General features: G+C 53.3%; 2 protein-coding genes across 2 annotated transcripts in view; one reads left to right on the top strand and one right to left on the bottom strand.

Annotated features, from left to right (window-relative positions):
- Positions 1-8,833: 8,833 nt before the first annotated feature.
- On the top strand, positions 8,834-9,959 carry NKX2-4 (NK2 homeobox 4). The gene is made up of 2 exons (XM_063391920.1): positions 8,834-9,206; positions 9,319-9,959. Exons 1-2 carry the CDS (start codon positions 8,837-8,839, stop codon positions 9,957-9,959), a joined length of 1,011 nt encoding a protein of 336 aa, XP_063247990.1. The 5' UTR covers positions 8,834-8,836.
- Positions 9,960-12,371: 2,412 nt separating this feature from the next.
- The window catches only part of XRN2 (5'-3' exoribonuclease 2), a 33,618-nt gene continuing 27,041 nt past the window's right edge, over positions 12,372-18,948 (bottom strand). Inside the window, exons 29-30 of the mRNA XM_063391296.1 lie at positions 16,335-16,473; positions 12,372-13,138 (exon numbers count right to left, since the gene is read on the bottom strand). Coding sequence (XP_063247366.1) covers positions 13,076-13,138; positions 16,335-16,473 — 202 coding nt within the window. The 3' untranslated portion in view covers positions 12,372-13,075. The remainder of the gene's footprint in view (positions 13,139-16,334; positions 16,474-18,948) is intronic.

The raw sequence follows: 18,948 nt of genomic DNA, 5'->3' as shown, positions 1-18,948 counted from the left end.
GGCAGAAAATGGGGAGAGCAGTGCCTGGTGTGCTGGAAAAAAAACCTGGGTTAGAATCATGGAATGGTCTGGGATTGAAGGCATCTGGAAGATCCCCTTGTTCCAGCAGCAGCAAAGGTAGGAAAAACAGAGGATCAGCTTCCTGGGGGTCTGCTCCAGGGGGATGTGCTGCCAAACCCTCTGAGGGGAATTTGAGAACAGATGCCCCACGAAAGCACCAAGATCTGCCCACAGGCAGAAGGCACCACAAGAACCACCCCAAAAGCACTTCCAGAGAAGCCCCCTGGAGAGGTTTGGCACCTGGGAAACCAGGATACTCTTGGGAAGAGAATTTGGGGGTGTGAAATGGGCGACTCCCATCCCTCTACAGCTCCTTTGGAATATAAATTCTATTTTTAAGCAGCCAGGAAGGCAGAGAAGCCCCTCAGCCTTGCCAGGCAGCGGCTGTGAGAGGACAGGTCCTCTCTCGCTCTCAGGTTTGCTGGCTGCATACAGCCCCACACAAAGATGAGCACATATTTAGAAAAGAATAAAGAAACTCATTCCACTACGGGAGTTGTTTAGATAATTGATTTCCCTTGGACTTGCAAGCACTAAATAACACCCAGCAAGCCACATCTCCCAGATAACCTTTTCCTTCAAGTCTCTCTTCCAAAGGATTGGCCTTTGACAGAGGCGTCTCTGGGAGTGCAGCTGCAGCAGGCTCTGAGGCAGCTCGTAGGTAGGACCTTGCTGAGAGAAGGCCGTGATGATTCCTCAAGCAATTATTTTTCCCAGTATCCTTTGCATAGAGAGAGCTAATTAACTGCCTGCCAGGTTCTGTAGATCCAGGGCGCAGAATGAAGTAGCACAAATGTCATAATTAATTAGCAGTTTAACACCAGAATGAACACGGCAAAGGCACCGTCAATATTCCAGCACCAAGTGAGGGGCATTCTGTGTGGCAGGCAGTGGGGCAGATCCAGCCTGGAAAGCAGAGGGGATTTCTTCATGGAAAGGGCGGTCGGGCATTGGACGCACCCAGGGAGGTTTGGAGTCACCATCCCCGGAGTGCCCAGGGAAGGTCTGGACATGGCACTCAGTGCTCCAGGGTGGGGACAAGGTGGGCATAGGACACAGCTTAAACTCCATGGGCTGGGAGAGCTTTTCCAGCCTCAGTAGTTCAGTGATCACACCACGGAACCCCAAACTGTAGGAAGCTTAGCTGGAATCACAGAGAAATGAGGCATAACTTGTCATGTTCCCCTGTGGAGCTGGGCAGGGACAGCCCACGCCAGGCCGGGATCGTCTCTGTCCCCACAGGGCGTGCCCAGCCCCAGGCCCTGCTCTTTCCCAGGGACAACATCCATCCTCTACCTCTCCCCCATCCACCAGGACCTTTTGTTTCCATATTTTTAGTGAGGATGACCCTGCCAGTGGTCACCAGGCAGCTCTCAGCCCCTCTCCTGGCCCACCTTGCAGCGGGGACAGGGATGTGTTTGGCACAGAAACCTGAGGCAGTCGCACAGACCTGAAGCTGTCACACACCTCCCATGGGCAGAAATTCCTTTCCCAGGTACAGAAGAAGGGTTCAGCAGCATGGACTTATCAACTCCCCCCTGGACCAAAGCTGATAGAGCAGGGGTGACACCTGGGGCAAGCCCAGCACCAGACCTGCCACACAAATTAAAACCGAATCAATTAAAGTCATCAAGGCTGGCTCCTGGCAAGAGCCAAAACCCAAGAACTCCCTGAGAAAACTCTGAGGCCTACCTACCCTTGTTCCCTGAGCAGGTGTTCCCAGTGCTGGTGGGCACTGAGAAGTGTATCCCACATACTTGGAGCCCAGCAGGGGACAGCTCCCCATGGGACACCTCAAGCTGCTCTTGCAAGCTCCATAGCCCTGAAAATAAAACCCCCAGGATTCAGGCATGATTCCCAAGGGCTCCAGAGCAGGGCAGATTCCTGCAGGAAAATAAGAGTGAGAACATCCATGTCTCCTTCCATCCTCAGCTCCCTCAGCTCCACTCCCTTCTCCAGCCATTGTGGGAGATCTCCAGGGACAAAGAGCAAAGCGAGGGACAAAGCCGCTCAGCCCTGCATCCATTTGGGATCATCCTGGTGCCAGTGCCGGGCTGTGCCAGGTGGAGAAGGCAGCACTAAGCCTGGTTTGGGTTATTGAAATGCCACTCCTGCCTCGCTGAGCCAACTCCATGGTGACGAACAGTGCTGGGGAGCCATGCCACTGGCAGGTCAGAGCCGGCACGGCAGCACGGGGAGGGAACAATGAGCTGGAGCAGGAACACAGGCTGTGGGAAAAAGGATGGCCTTGAGGAGGAGAAAACGCACGGCACACAGGAGAAGGTCCTTAACTTCAGTTTCCTCTTTTTTTAATCTAATGAAATCTTTTATTAACCCCATCTGGAAGAGGCTACCACCTCTTCAACATCTGTGAAGGGGCTTTGTTCAAGTGTGAAACTTCTCTGCTGTTTTTCCAGGTGTGGCTTATTCCAGCACTTCAACAATGGAATGTTTTCAGGGATTGCCCCCTCCCTCCCCAGAAGTCCTGACTTCTGCAGGTGAGAGCCCCCAAACAGTGGTTTGGTAATGTCCATCTGATGTGAGGGACCATGCACCACAGAGTTTCACATGGGAATGTTCCTCTTCATAACGGAGCCGCCAATTCCCAAAAGCTGGGAAGTCATCAGCAGGGCACTCATCCTGTCGCTGCCTCCCACAGCCCAAAGGGAATTTCCCTGTGAAACAGCTTTGGATCCAGGCAAAAGTGGATACAGCAGCACAGATTTCTGTGGAGGAAGCCTGGGAGACATCTCCCACCACCATGTGCTCATCTGAGAGCAGAACTCATCTCCCTTGGGGTCACATCCTTCATAAATCCTGTTTAACAGACTCCTCCTGACCCCATCTTGTCCTGCTGTCTTATTCCCAGCTTCAGCCATTCCCCATCCAGGATCTGGATCACTTCCACACCAGGCTGTCCTACAAACCATGGGATACTGCCCCACAGCCTCCCTGGGTCCTTCAATTAGATTTAAAGGATGGTTGTGTGGTGTTTCCCAACCCAGCATGGTCTGGACCTGCTGGCAGGACCCAACAGGGCCAAGAAGAGTTGATATCTGACCATGGAGAATCCAGTAGCACGAGGGGCCAGCCTGGGGCTCAGGAGCCCTTGGTCAGGTCCTATCTTGAGACAGCAGGACTGGCTGTCACACCTCAGCTCCCACAGGTTTGTTTGTCCTGGGTTTATCCTACTTCTGCCGTGTCTGTGCTCCAGCTCCTTCTGCTCCAGGGACAGAGAGAAAGCCTTGAAGCTGCTCCTCAGCTGCCATTGGCAGGGGGATAAATATCCCAAAATCCCAACTGATCCCCATTTCATACCCACAGCTGCACCACTGGACCTGGCTGTCCACATCCCTGGAAAATGACACATTCTCTATTTCCCTGTCAGGTCTTGCACCCATCAGACACAACCCTACTCCTCAGGGTTGCACAGAAAAGAGGGATGGATTTTTCCTCACTTGGGTGCTCCAGGGCCCCAAGTCACTATGGTTACTCCTAACTGTACACAGAATATTGCTCTGATTTTAGAAGTCATGGAGATTATCCTTCAGGAAGTCTTTCTACTTCATGACTTCCTCACACAGTATCTAAATGTAACCCAAATGGAGGGTTTTCCATCTTTTTATTTTCCCCTTTCCCAGGAAAACTCATGTGCTTGTCTGGAAGTTTGTGGATCCAGCTCCATCAGGAAATGAACTTACTGGCTGGACACAGGCAGCCTCTGGCTCCTTCACCCTCCTTTGCCAACACAAGGATCTCTCCTGGGTGGCAGAGGCAGGGATAAAACTCACCCCAAGTCCTCAGAAGCAGTATAGTGTCCTGGACATGTACTGAACCCACATGCCACAGAGCATGGGAATGCTGGATAACCCTGGAAGTGCTGCAGGCCAGGCTGGATGGGGCCCTGGGAACCTAATCTGGAGCTGGTATCTCTGCCCATTGCAGGGAGCTCGGAACAAGATAGTCCTTTTGGTCCTTTCCATCTCAAATCAGGCAGGTATTCCATGGTGATCCCACAGCCCAGACCAGGTAAAACCCATGGAAAAACATTCATGTGCCATGTGGAAGGGCTCCCATTCTAAAGGCAGGAGCAGTCATGAGCAACACAAACCAGGAGGGAATTTAAACCTGAGAGTAACTCAGGATTTTCCTGGCATTCCCTCACCCACACTGTAGCCACAGGAAAAGCCGCCCTTGTTATTCCCACTAATTAAACTGGGAAAACAATATGGAATGAAAAACACAGCCTCAACAAAGGGAGAGAGGCAGTGGGCCCGGCACAAAGGAGCCGGCAGCATACGCTGCTGCCAGGTGGGAACGGGGCAGGGATCAGGGATCAGGGATTTGGGGTTGGGGATCCGGGATCAGGGATCTATGACTGGTGATCAGGGATCCAGGCACAGAACTCTGTGGAGCCAGAGAAATATCTGTGTTCTGTTATCTGAGGAAAAGCTGGAGGAGCTGCCACAGGAATATCATGAGGCACTGGAATATTTTCTGCAGCCTCAATAATTAGGAAAATGTTAAAAGCAGCTCTGGGATATTTCGCTTTCCTGCTGCCTGCACTGGAACAGGCTCTGCTCCCATCCACACACTTTTCCCTTTCCAGAAACTTTTCCCAGCTGGATCTGAGGACACAAGATATTTACCTGGGAGCTCAGTGGCTGGAAATATCTGCTTCCACAGGCAGGAGGAAAGCTGGCTTGTCTCCTCTCTGCCACCCAAACCCACAGGAAAACACATCCATCCAGCAAGAAGGAAAGGTGTGTGACACCAATCTATTTATTGGAAGGAGGAGGGGGGTGGAATTCCCAAAAAAATCACTTAAGGAAAACTTACAACCACAAAGATAAATGTTATGCCATGACAGTTATCATCATGTAAAGAGGGGCAGGGAACTCTGCAGGTGAACAGGGAGATAACACCCTCTAAACCTGACTTTAGGGTAAGCAAACCCCCAGACCTGCCACAGGGTGTCCTGGTGTGGCCGTGCCGCCGCCAGGCATTCCGGATGAGGCATTCCTGTCGGGCATCCCAGCCCTCAGTTCCTTGTTCAGGGCTCGATTTCCCCAAGGCAAGGGAGAGGCGGCGGCCGCAGGAGCGGCCGTGTCCCTGTGCCAGGTTAATTTCTTGCCTTGCCTGTGAACAGCCCATTTAGCGCCACTTCAAACTCCTAATTCCGGGCTTTACCTGGAAATGGTTTTAGAGTGCGCTGGAAACCCCGAGTTCCTTTTCCAATCTCGCGACGTCTTTAGAAAGCAATTCTTTAAGCCTCCGTTTCCGAGACCCTTTTAATCTCTGCAAATTATTGGTGAGAGCTGATTCAAGGCAAACTGCCACCACAGCGCTGTCACTGTGCAGAGAGAGGCCGCCGCTGATTATTTAGAGGAAACCATCGCTTTCGGGGCGAGAAGTAAATTAACATTTATACTGGACTATTGAAAAACGCCCCCCCAAAAAATCAGCCTCCATCTCCGTGTCAATTGTGGCTCACCGAGGTCAACACCTCCGCTGTAACAGGCACGGGCTCGCACAGCAAAGGACAACTTATGTGTGGAAATGAGTCTCAAATGTGTCATTATTATCAGGGAGACAAGCTGGTCTGGAAAATAACATCTGCACTCCTGGAAATAACATCTGCACAGCCCGGGATCCTGGCGACCTTCTGCAGAATGGGGGTAATCAGGGAGTGGGGAAAATTACCCCCAAAAATTAATGCCCAGGAGTTTCACTGCTTGGCTTTTTGCTGTTGCATTTCCTACGTTTTGGTGTTTTCCTTGGTGGGTTTTTGTTTGTTCGTTCGTTTGTTTTGTTTTTGATTGTTTTTTTTTTGTTTGTTTGTTTTTAATTTGCTTTTAAACTGCTTCACTTGGAATCTGCAGCTTGATCCTCCCAGGGTAGGGAAGAAAGAAGTCCTGTTTTGTGTGGAACCTCCAGGTGATGGAGGGCTAGGTTAGAAAAACACATTCTCTTAGTGAGAAAGATTTCAAGGTTTTTTGTGAGACATTTGCCACATCAAGAGTATTTTGTTTACATCCACCAACGAAATAATGTGATGCTTTTTATCCCAAACATCCCAGACATTACTGACGTGGGGAAAATTCTGGGGTATTCTCAGTGCAAAATGGCCATGAGGAGGTTTGCTGGCTGCATTTCTACCAACTCCCTCTGGCTGTACTTCCTCTGGGGCTCTTTCAGGGGATGCAGTGATGCCTCTGTGCCCAGGATAGGAGTGAGGGGTGTCCTGGTGGGTAGGGACCCTGCTCAGCCCCCGCTGTGTACCAGGGACCTGCCCCAGACCTCAGAAGCCTGTCCCAGCCATGCCACCGGGGAAGCTTCACATCACTCCTCAACCCAGTTCCAGCAGCAGGATACAGGGGCAGCCGTGGTGTTCAGGATCCTTTTTCCCCCGGCTACCCCTTCCCAGGCTGCTGTCTCAGGGCACCCTGGCTAGATTTCTCTCCCTGTGCCCCAACTGCCCAACCCAGAGTCATGGGGTTTGAACAGAGGCTGTGAGTAGGGGCTGATACCACACCTGTCCTCCAAATCTCTACAAACCACCTCGCTTGTGCCACATCCCAAAATCCCAGCTTATAGGGCCAGTCTGACACAAACAGGACCAGTCCCTCTCAGCCCTTCACCTTATTGTGTCTGATTTGTCCCCAAAGCAGCACTGAAGCCTCGGTGAGATCCTAAATTACCCCAGTGGCTTGCAGGGAATCATCCCTACAGTGTCAGGAGCAGCCTCTCCCTTCCCAGAGGAAAGCAGGGGCACCATTCTCTGCCCATCCATCCATCCATCCATCCATCCATCCATCCATCCATCCATCCATCCATCCCCAGGGAAGGGATCCTGCTCTGCCAAGCTGCAGGCTCCTACCAGGGCTCTCTCCTTGCAGGGCTGGGGGGCTCCAGCCTGATCCCCTCTGCAGCCCCCCCCCCCCCCCCCCCAACCCAAACAGCACACGGGGACCTCTGTATCCAGGGAGGACAGAGGTTTCAGCAGCTCCTTCCTGGAGTGTGAGCCCCAGAAAAGAGGGGACCTGCTCCAGGAGGAATGGAAAACTCCGGGTGACAAAATAAACTGAAACCAAACCAAACCAAACCAAATAAAACAATTAGCCTTTGGAGGAAGATTCTCGTGAAGGAAAAGCTGGGCTCAGACACGGCTCAGCAGTTCACTGGTACCATTGGTGACACTGATGGGAACCAGGGGCTGTGCTGGGGGCCCAATCCCAGGAACAGTGCTGTGTCCCCATCTGGGTTGTCCTGAGGGGCAGCAGTGTCCCCACCCGTGGAGCAGCCCTGTGCTGCTCCTACAGGGATTTAGAGAGGCGCCTTTTTGTTTTTTTGGTTTTTTTGTTTTTTTCTTTTTTTTTTTTTCTTTAGCAGGGTAGGGGAAAAGAGGTGAAAGAGAAAAAAAAAGGATGGAGGTGCCAGGAATTCTGCCCGAACGGTGAAGATTGCAGCTGAATAGAACTGTTGAGAAGGTGGGATTTGGATAGCAGTGTGCGGAGATTCGGGATCCGTTTAACTCCTGACCCTCGCCAGAGTCTCAGAGTTTCAGCGGGGAGCACAAACTTTAAAACGCAAAACTGTGCTCTGATCTTTTATTTTTAACAATCACCACAGAGCTGCAGGAGCCTTGCCTCCAAAATGATCAGCGAAAAGATAGGGCTTGAGAAGGGAAGGGTCCAGTCTGGAGGGTTTGGGATAACCCTGGCTCCCCAAAACGGGCCTCAGTCCGTGCAGAGAGGAGTCCGGCAGCAGCTCGGGAACCGGTGCCCTCTCTGGAGGGAGGTGCGAGTGCTGCTCACTGAATGCAACGAGTTTCATCAATTTGTGGGGAAGGCGCAGCCCCGCGGGTCCCCACGCACGGCCCGGGCGCGGCCAGGTGCGCACCCAGCGCATCTCCCCGCGCACAGGCTCCGCCCGCCCCATCGCGGTGGTGCCCGGCCCGGGGGAGCGGGGGACAGCTTTGACCGCGGGGTCCGGTCGTGCCCCGGCCTCTCAGCCCGGCAGAGACCCCGCTGAGTCCCGCGGCCCCGGGAGCGGCCCCGTGGATCTACCTCCGACGGGCGCGGGGTCCGGGGCAGGAACCCCGCAGCCGCTTCCCGGGACGCCACGGCCACGTCCACGAGCTCGGGGTATCCCGGGGGAGCCTTTCGTTGTGCCAAAACCAACGAACAAACGGAGAACGACAGAAAGAAACACCAAAACAAAACCGCAAACGAAGCATCGTCCCTAAAGGGGCCCCGATGTAGCGGGGGTCCCTGCCAGTCTCGTACCCCGCGGCAGTGTCTCCGAGGGGCCGGGAGGGAGCCGCGCAGCCCGGGGGCCCTGCCGACAGTGGGGACAGGACTGCTCGGCTCCTGCCGTCGGGGCCGGGCGGGAGCCGCGCCACCCCGGGACGCTCTGCCCGGGGGTGGTCGCGCACCGTGGAGAGGGGATCAGGGGAACGGGCAGGTACTTACGGGCGAGGGCGGCGGGGCCAGGGCCGCTCGGAGCCGCTCCGGCGCTGCCCCGGGGTGGCCGGGCTTAAGAGCCGTCGGGCGGGCGCAGGACAATGGCCAGGAGGAGGGGGCCGGGGCCGGGGGCCGGCGGGAGGAGGGGAGGGGCCGGGGCCGCCCGCCGCCGCTCCGCCCCCCCGCGTCTGGCGTAAACCCGGCGCCGGGCTAAAAGAACCGGCGAGCTACCGGCGTCCGGGGCTGGTGGCCGCCGCGGACGGCTCGCCGGTGCCGGCGGCAGCGCCTGGCCCGGCCCGCCCCGTCGCGCCATGTCGCTGAGCCCCAAGCACACGACGCCCTTCTCGGTCACCGACATCCTGAGCCCGATGGAGGAGAGCTACAAGAAGTTCGGCGGCATGGACGGGGCGGGGGGGCTGGGCGCGCCCCTCGGGCCGTACCGCCAGGCGACTGTGCCCCCCGCTGCCGCCGCCGCCGTACCGCAGCATGTCCCGGCGGGCGCGGCCGCCTACCACATGTCCCACGGCGTCTCGCAATTTCCGCACGGCGCCGTCGGGGGCTACTGCAACGGCGGGCTGGGCAACGTGGGCGAGCTGCCTGCCTATCCCGAGGGGATGCGGGGCGGCGCGGCAGCAGGCAGTGGCTGGTACGGGCCCGGCGGCGACCCCCGCTACTCTAGCAGTAAGTGCGGGCACCGGGTGCGCGGCGGAGGAGGGGGGCGGGGGGGCGCGGAGGGAGCCGCGGCCCCGACGGGGCGGGCGATAGCTGGTGCTGAGCCGCCCGTCCCGCTCAGTCTCCAGGTTCATGGGCCCGTCGGCGGGGATGAACGTGGCCGGCATGGGCAGCCTGAGCGGCATCGCCGAGGGTGCCAAGGCCATCGTGCCGCTGCACGCGGCGCCGCGAAGGAAGAGGAGGGTGCTCTTCTCCCAGGCGCAGGTTTACGAGCTGGAGCGCCGCTTCAAGCAGCAGAAGTACCTATCGGCGCCGGAGCGGGAGCACCTGGCAAGCCTGATCCACCTGACCCCCACTCAGGTGAAGATCTGGTTCCAGAACCACCGCTACAAGATGAAGCGCCAGGCCAAGGACAAGGCGGCCACCCAGCAGTTGCACCCCGACGGCGGCGGCGGCGGCGGCCTGTGCCAGCCGCCCTCGCCGCGCCGCGTGGCCGTGCCGGTGCTGGTGAAGGACGGCAAACCCTGCCCGCCGCCGGGCAGCGGCACCCCAGGCCCCGGGCAGGCAGCCGCCGCGGCCCCCGCCGCCGCCGCGCACCCGCACCCCGGCTCGCTGGGGCAGGCTGCCGACCTGGAGGAGCTGTCGCCCAGCCCACCGGCGCTGCATGGCCCCGTGGCCCCCCTGGCCCCCCTGGACTCGGCCGGCGTCGACTACAACGGCGGCATGGTCAGCCCTAACCTGCTCTACGGCAGGACGTGGTAATCGATGCGTACCGCGTGTGTTTCCCCGACAGCCCCTCTCCTCCGGCACCGGACGCTCCGCCCGGCCAGGTGCCCGCGGGGATCGCCGACGGCTGCCCCACCCCCGGTCCCCTCCCGGTCTCCCTTCGAGTTTTTTTTTAAGTCTCCCCGATTTTTGGACAAACGGCCCCGACAGCAGCGCCGAGTGCTTGCTTGAGTGTGAGTGTGGATGTGTGAGAGTGTCGGTGTGCACGCGTGTCCACGCCTCAGTGTCCTGGCCGCCGAGGGATCCTCTCGACGGAGCGGGGGCTGCGCGGGGCTCTGCTCCGGCCCGGCCGCGCTCCCCGGCGGCAGCGCAGCCCGGGAGCCCCGGCGCGTACCGCAGCAGCCCCGCGGAGCGCCACAAAAAACACTCTGAAGCGCAACTCATCTCTGCCGAATTAATTCCGTGGAGGTGCCCCTGAGTGCCGTTCCGTTCTTATCCCCATCCGAGGTAAATACAGAGTCGCAGCTCGAGGTGGGAGCACTGGCAGGAAAGCCCTGGAGCGCCGGTGCTCAGATTTAAGGGGGAAATCCAGTTTTTCTCGTTGTTAAATATCGCGCAGTTGATGAATGCCCGTGTGCGGACGGGGCGCGCGTCCCGCGGAAGCCCCCGGCCCCTGGCTCAGCTTCCGACGAGCTCAGAGCCTTGCGGGGGTAGCGGAGAGCCCGGGAATTGCCGGGGCTGGACCCCGCTTCCCGCCGGGGTCGGAGGATGCGCCGCGCCGGAGAGAGGTTTATCCCCGTGCCCTTTCCCGAGGAAATCCCGCACGTCGAGAAACGCTCCTCGGGACTTTCTGGCATTTTTTGTTTCTTTGGTTTTTAAAATTTTTATTTTAATTTTATTTTAAACAATAAAAGGAAGCCTTGTTCTCACGAGTCGGCTACTTCTTTCTCGGTGTACAGATTAAAGGGCAATCCCAAAATTCACTTTTTTTATGCCTCCCTCTCTGCTGCCAAGGATTTAATTCAGCACCCCACACCCCCACCTTTGGCAGGCTCTCCCATTCTTGGGGAACCCACTGAACCCCAGCCTTGGCAGGGCTCCTCAGCCCTGGGCAGCGCTGGGGACCACTCCCGGCTGTGCCATGAAGGAACTATTTTGAGGTGGAAAATGGGGGTTTTGGCCTCTGCAAGACCACAGATCCACTCCCAGACCCCTTCCCAAGACCCATGCGGGAGCCTAGAGGGCAAGGAGATCTCCACCGTTCTTCCGGGAAGAGAACCCCTTCCCCTCCCAGCAGGTACCACTCGGCAACCCCCGCCTCCCTCCCCTTTCCATGAGGGAGAATTTCTCCCTGTTGACTTCCATGGGAAACGGCTCAGAGTGTCTGGGGTTGGGACTGAGCCTGGCCTGGGGTGAGTGGTTTCCCCCTCAAATTTTGTTAAATCCAAGGGGGTATGTCTGGCTCAGCTCCAGAGTGGGGAAAAAACTATCTATCGGCAGAGCAGCCTGAGGAGTTCCACAGGGATGCTGTCCCAGGGTGACCCCAGACCCCCCAGCAGCTGAAGCAGAGCAGTGCTGCTCGGCCAAGTCTTGCATTCCAGCCCTGCACCCCAGCCAGAGAAAACGGAGCCCCTGGACTGGCGTGCTGCTCTGAGCATCACTCCAAGGGTTCAAGTGGGCATCGCAGCTCCCAGAGCCCAGGCTGGCTCCACTTGGAATCAGATTGCAAAGGGGTAAACAGTTGGGCAAAGGGGAGCCTGCAGGGATGAGCTTTTCCACAGCAGCCCCCCAAAATGTTAACCCAGACTTGTTTTCATGCCCCCAAAAAACGGGAGCAAGGGAAAAAGCCATCAGCAGCCAGATTCGTCCACTTTTGGAACATAAGTCACCCACCTCACCCCTTCCTCCAGCCCCTTCCTATGAAAACTCACCCTCAGAGCTCATTTTGTCCTGCTGGAAAAGCAAAATGGCACTTTTTGAGCCCCCAATCTTTACCTGGCCTCGGCAGAAGGCCCTGGGGAGGGCTGTCGGCTCCCAGCCCCGGGAATGCTGCATCACAATGAAGGATTCTGCTCCACCCTCCATCACTTGAAAATAATGAATCCAGGTTGATGATTTCTTCCTTCCAAGGTTACACTGGTATGTCTGGGCTTTCCCCCGGTTGTTGGTGATTAACACCTGGATGTTAGGAAAGAGAGCACCATGGAGTCGGGGCAGGAGTGGGGCTGGAAATTCTACTGATTTATACAATACCTGGATTTAATGGAAAAGTCCAAAGGGAAAGCTGAACTGGATGCTCTCGTTTTTATTTTTTTTAATTAAACAAAGATTTTATGAGCTAAAGGTTGAGTGGAATTATTTTCCAATAAATCAATGGGAAAGTGCGCACACAGGTAAAAGATACAAACAGGCTCTGGAGGGTGCTGGAAATTAACCACACGCCACCGCTCAGAATTTCAAAAGCCACTTTATAAAGCAAATAAAAATATTTACTGATTTGGTACACTCATACAGAAAATCCCTAGAAAGAATGCTAAAAATGAATGGAACCTCTGCCCTTTGCAGCTATTTTAAATTAGGTATCAAACAGAAACTCACAGCCCCTGCCTGATTATACCACGACAAAACCCACACCAGAAACAGGCAGACGTTGTAAAAGTTGAAATGTTTTACTTCAGAGTCCGAAAAACTTTCTCTGTGAGAAACCGAAGGAAGCATCTGCCAAGGAGCAGCGAGGGCTGTGTCTTTCAGTGCTGCTGGCTGCCTGCTGCGTCTGCCCCAGGAGTTCATAAAATCCCATTTCTAGGCATTCTTTGCAACTCCAGGTCTGTTTTCAGGCTCTTGTGTGTGGAGTAGAGGATGTTTGGAGTTCAGAGTGATGGGCAGCGCTCGGCACAGCTTGGATATGTAAGGAGGACAACGCAGCCCTCCCACTGCGTCCAACAGTAATTCACTCTTTCCAGTCCCTCCCAAAAAATCATTGTCAGGTCCGTATGAAATGTGCACATTTAAAACAGACATCAGTTTAAAAACTACAGGGATGGTGCTTAACAGACTCATTTCTTTTTCCCCCTCACCCCACAAATAATACAAAGAACAAAAGCAAAAAACTCAAATGTTTTCCATGTTTAAAAAAAAATGGGATGCAGGAGCTAATTCCAGCTGTACCTTCCTGCGGGAGGTGGGAGCGGGTAGGGCCTCCCGGGGCCGTATGCCTGCAAACAAACAAACAAACAAAAGCAAGCATTTATTTTTGGGATTAGCAACATGAGTAAACAAGTGGGGTGAGCTTGAGGCGCCCAACAGAACTGGGACAAAACATCCTCTGCATGGAGAGGTGCCAGGGGCAGGGCTGAGTATCCCTCATCCGGCTGTGGAGTCTCCCAAAAACACAGGCTGGGGCTGGATCCCTTGGTGCAGAGCGGAGTGCACTGGCTTTGGAATCCCAAATAAATCCAGCTCCATAGCCAGCGCTGTGGGCAAGGGAATTCTCACCTGTGACACCTCTGCCGTGTTCCATCTGCAGCAAAGGAACAAATGTTGGAGCCAGGGACAGACAGCAATATATGCGACAGCTCACACTCAGTATTTTTACACAAAAGTGTTTTAAGGAAAAACGAAAGCTGTAGTTGTTGCAGAAGTGGTGTTTTCCAGCACTCGTTTCCTTTAATAAGAGGTTAAAGAGATCCAAATCCCGCTTTGGAAATGACTTCAAATTAGATGTATATTTGTACTTAAATTCAGGCATTTGGTACATCAGTTATTCAGGGGAAAATCCATTGGAAAATTTCACAGATCATCCCCGAAACATTTAAAATAATTTCCAAACCTGGTACACTGCAGAGACCAGCTACAGGCTTGGTCTGCTCTTTACTTGGGGATTTTTGGTGTGGAGGGAAAAAGGAGCTTCCTTTCCTTTCTTTAAAAGAGAAATCCGTCTTGATTCCAACCCATGACAGCCGAGATAACCATGGAAAATGGGGAGCCGGCAAGCAAGACCTGCTGGGGAGGCTCCTGCAGCCTGCCCCTGCAGGGAAGGTTTGTTTCCAGGCTTGATGAGCTCAGTTAAAAAAGGAAACAAGATGGCTACATCCTTTAAAAAACCGTTCCAAAACATCAGCAGGGAAGGACAAAGCAGAAGTCTGGGAGCGCTGCACCAGCCGCGGATGCAGACGCCGTGTTGTGTGCCGCTCCAGGCTGGAATAAAACTGCCCAACACCTGCACCACCCCAGCAAGTTCATTCTTTGGTTCTCTGGGAGAGCTAGAAGGCAGCAAAGCCCCACTCCCAGGGAGCCCCCCAGATCCATGGCAGCTGCATTAATTTTGTAAGCACTCTGCAGCAGTGCGTTTATTAACCTCTTCAGACTGTGTTCTGTACGCTGTAAAAAAAGAATTCAGAGGTGAAAGGGCCCAAAGATAATTATTTATGCTGCTACGTGTCACCACTTCCACTTGAATCCCTTTTCAAGGCTTTAAAGCTTTGAAATTTTCAGGCAGCAAGGCAGGATTCAATGATTATGTTGGCACCCTAAACCCTTTCAGGTACCTTCTCATTTCACTCCAGCCCCGAGGAAATAATGACATCTGGAAGTTCATTTAAAAAAAATAACAAGAACAGAAAAAAACCAACAAAAATTAAAATGAAAAGCAGATAAACAGTTGCAGCACAACTGCAAAGGGGATTTTTAAAGGAAGCAAATTTACTGGAGCAAAAAGACTTCTGCTTAATCATGAACTCATCATATATGTGAACAAAAATAAAAGGGTAATCACCGCTGGGTTTTAATGTTTTCTGCATCTGCAGGTGGGTCCATGCCAGCAATGGGGGAACTCTGTTTTGGGCAAGATCACACCATGACCCAGGCTGTGGATATCCACAGGGCTCCAAGGCAGCTTTTCAAACAGGAACTAACTGGGATACCCCCCTGGGCCCCCACTGCAAACCCTGCTGGGAAACCATTCCCGCTCCCTCTCACAATTCCAGCTGTTGGGCACCACGATTTAAGGCTGGGAATGAAGTGCTGCAAGCACAGATTCCTTTAACAAGCGTATCCTGCCCAGGATGAAGGGCAGAGCAGGGTGTGCCCTGGAAGACAGACTTTTTCAAGTGTCCATTTCCCAGACCAATTAAATCCTGCCCAGACTCCAGCAGCACAAAGATCCTGCCCTGATTTTTCCCCAGTAGCACAGCAGCCCCTGCTATGGATTACTGCAATCAGGCATTTATTCCTCTGGCTCTGGGGGTTTGGGTAAGCCTATGTGGCACAGAATGAAAGATTCCTGAAATCTGATCCTATTAATGCATCTCATCCATTTAAAATGTATTTCAGAGCTCCACTGGTTGGGTCAAGGTTCAGGCTGCATTACTCCCCTGTGATTATGACCCATGCTGTTGAGTTCTGCCTCCAGTCACAACCAGTGCTGCCAGGGTTTGTACTGGTGCTGTGCCATGTAACACACATCTGAGCACTGGGCAGGTGCGCAGCTTGGGAGGAAGAAAATCAAAACTAGGAGTGACTAAAAAGTGACTTATCCTGAGCTGAATCAGGCCCCAGCAGAAGGCACATTTCCAAGAGCTTGTGCCTTAATTTCCACATAAAGGATGGGGCAATGGGGCTGTCACCTCCTCCTCCCTGGGACTGGTCACTAACCTTCCCACAATGCTGACCTCCCCATACAGCAGCAGAACTAGGAGTTTAACTTTGATATCTGAAATTTATTTAAAATTAGTGTTTAGCAGTGTAAACACCCAGACCTGTGGTACAACAGCATATGCAGATCAAGTTTTACTGGGATCACACCCCACCAAAAACTCCTTTAGTGGAATCACCTGCTGCTTTCAAGCAGCATTTTCATGGACTGCTGACCAAGTCACCTGTAATTTTGGATGAGGTTCTCCTCTCACATTTGCTTGCTTCCTTTTAATGACACAGAGCTATTTCCACACACTTATTTCTCTGGCTACAAGAACCCAACATTTGCATGAAGAACCCAACATTTCCAGCTCAGAGAACGCCAATTGAGGGGAGAAATTCAGGAAGCTGTAAGAATCTACATTTTAAACATGCTGGGGAGAACCCAAAAGGTCCAGTGGGCACATTTCCTTGTGGAAGAGAGAAGACTGGTGGGAACGCTTGCCTCAGGCTGCAACAGGAATGTGACTTGCAGACCACGTTTGAGGGGTGTTAATGGAGCCTGGTGGTGCAGTTCCAGCACAGGCCCTGTGCCAGGGGTACAGCTGGAAGGGTGGCCAAGGCTGGTAAGTCTCCCACCTGTGTGTGGTGACACAGTGACACTAAAACCAGCTCAGCAATGCCTGCACCTGCCATAGTCCCCTCCACAGCCACAGGAGGAGGAAGCCTTGGCTGTGAGGAGAACACAGTGTACCACATGGGGCCCTGCTTTCCTACCTGTCTGCCCCTGTCCATGCGGTCCTCAGGTCTCTGTGGGTATCCCATTGGCCCCAGCCCCTGGTACTGGGCTGGCTGGAACTGGTTTGGGGATTGCAGCATACGGTTCCAGGCGAGGAGAGGAGCAGCTCCGGCGGTTCTGCACAATGAAAGAACACTGCAGTGGGAACTTGGCTCCTGCATAGTTCCACAACACACACCCACTCCTGAGTTTGTCTCTGAGCTGAGCATGGACAGCCAAGTACTAGTGAGAAACCAGAAGTGGGGAATATCTTCCCAAATCCTTCTAAAGGTCGCTTTGCTGACTGCTTCCTTCAGCACAGCTTGGAAGCTGTGCTCCCACAAGCAGCAAACTCCGCTACATGCAGCAGATTTTTCCAATTCCCCAGAAGGCTTCTGTGCACCTTTTATTGCACAGGCGGATTTGCCGGTCCCAAAGGCTCCCCAGCACCCCATGAGTAAACATGTGCCACACGGGAGCCGGGGGCTTTCTTCTCTGAATGCCCAGACTCTTTCTGGGAGCCCATTCTTCCCAGTTAATTGCAGGTTGCAAATGAATTCTTACGGCGAGCATTCGGAATCTAGGGTAGGGGCCTTGGCTGCTTTTTCCCATCCATTATTCTGCTCAATATGTCAGGAGGTCTGATCGGGAAGAAACCTTTTTAAGTTCTATTGATGCTGTTTTCAATTGACCACGGTGACCTAGCAACATAAGCACTAATTGGCACAGGCTGACTGACATTTGGTGTACAGTTTATATGGGAACGCAGATCCGACATCCATTATGGCCCAGTTTACCATCCTGGATTACCCACAGCAAGAAATGTTTTCATTTCCTTCAAGTACTCTTTCTGACATGACAATTAGAAAGCAACAGGTAGAACATGTCCAATATTGTTTGATTCAAAATATTTAGGGAAATGCTATGGTCATGACCCAGTTGTTACAGCTGAGCACAGCTGAGGGACAATTACTTAAAGGATTCAGAGCAGGTGGGTCCTACAGGACAATACAATGTTGTGAGGGAAAAACATGGAGAGTGGAGACAGTTAATCCTTCTCTTGCTGAAGAGGGACTTGGCTGAGCAGAGCAGGGCCAGCCTGGAGGGAGATGGCGACAGCAGAGAACAGAGGCTCTGCATCCCAGGTTTGGGATGGGGACAGCAGAGAGCAGGAGCTCTGCATCCCAGGTTTGAGATGGGGACAGCAGAGAGCAGGAGCCCTGCATCCCAGGTTTGGAATGGGACAGCAGAGAGCAGGAGCCCTGCATCCCAGGTTTGGAATGGGGACAGCAGAGAGCAGGAGTCCTGCACCCCAGGTTTACCTGCTGCATTACATGTCACTCCTCAGAAGAAGCCATGATGTAGTTAAAGCTAGGAGCACTTTATATTTGTGGGGACTAAACCCTCAAAATCCAGTAAGTTCATATTTTGTTCATACTCACTTCTTTTGATTAAGCATTTTGAGTACTAAGTTTTTTCCCCCTCATGATTACTAGAAAATAGTGGACTCTCCAGGAAAAATACACTGCTCAGCCATAAGGAAAAGTACTGGGAAATACCCAGCTCCAGGGCTTTCATTAACAATCATTCTGCCTCCACAACAAGTACTGGTGAGAAATATGACTGAGGTTCACAGGTCAGCACTTGCTCCATGCCTGGAATGGGGAAGTTTGACACAAATTTCTTTTGACATTAATATTTACTGGGCATGGAACTAAAACTTTTTAAGTGCTATTTAATGAAAAGTTGGCATATTTAACAAATCAAACACAACATTACTGCTTTGTTGGGGCATTGACTGGTGATTTAAATCACCTGAGGGTGGAGATCTGTACACAGCAAAGCTGTGTACAGCTTTGTGTAACAAAGAAAAAAAAAAAAAAGGACTGTGCCACTTGGAACACCCCAGGAGCTCACACTGGCAGTTAACCACAGGCACCATCTAGAGTTACATCAACTCAAAAACACAAAAACATTCAGCCAGGTCAGCTAAATTCCGGAGAATTTACACAGGAAAACATTCCTGTCTTCACACCCCAGCCACTTTGGAAATTATTTCTATGAATAGGTTAAGCAAAAAAGATCTGTTTAACCAGATGACACATTTCCATCAGCCAGGTAGCAAATCTCTCTATTATAAACTCTGGACTGGCTTAAAAGCACAAAAAGGACCTCTGCAGTACCCAGGAATGTCGGGACATGGGAGAGGGACCCCAAAATTCAGTTTCCCTGCTGCACACCAAGGTGCACCACTAGATTTAGAAGCAAGAAATCCTACACAGGAGACAGGAATAACTGGATTATGGAGAAGCAGCTTTACACTCCTGGTTTTTCCCTCAGGCCTGGGAAGGAAGAGCCCGTTTAGCCCCGCTGCACCAGTACATCCCTAAAATAGCACACACAGGCTCTGAGCCCTCCTGGCAGGGACAGGGCTCCTTGTTTACCCCTCACTCAATGTGGTGAATCCAGGATATTCCAGCCTCCTGCCCACCCACTCCATCCCACAGGACTGGAGCAGGGCTGGCCTCTCCCTCTGCTCCTTCCCTCCCTGAGCAGAAATCTGTGGCTGCTTTCCCTCATGGCACCTATTGCTCCTGAAGCTGCAGCGGCAAG

This window comes from Prinia subflava, chromosome 2 (genome assembly GCF_021018805.1).
Source record: "Prinia subflava isolate CZ2003 ecotype Zambia chromosome 2, Cam_Psub_1.2, whole genome shotgun sequence".
Classification (NCBI taxonomy): Eukaryota; Metazoa; Chordata; class Aves; order Passeriformes; family Cisticolidae; genus Prinia; species Prinia subflava.
This window is presented reverse-complemented; position numbering and strand designations above follow the sequence as displayed.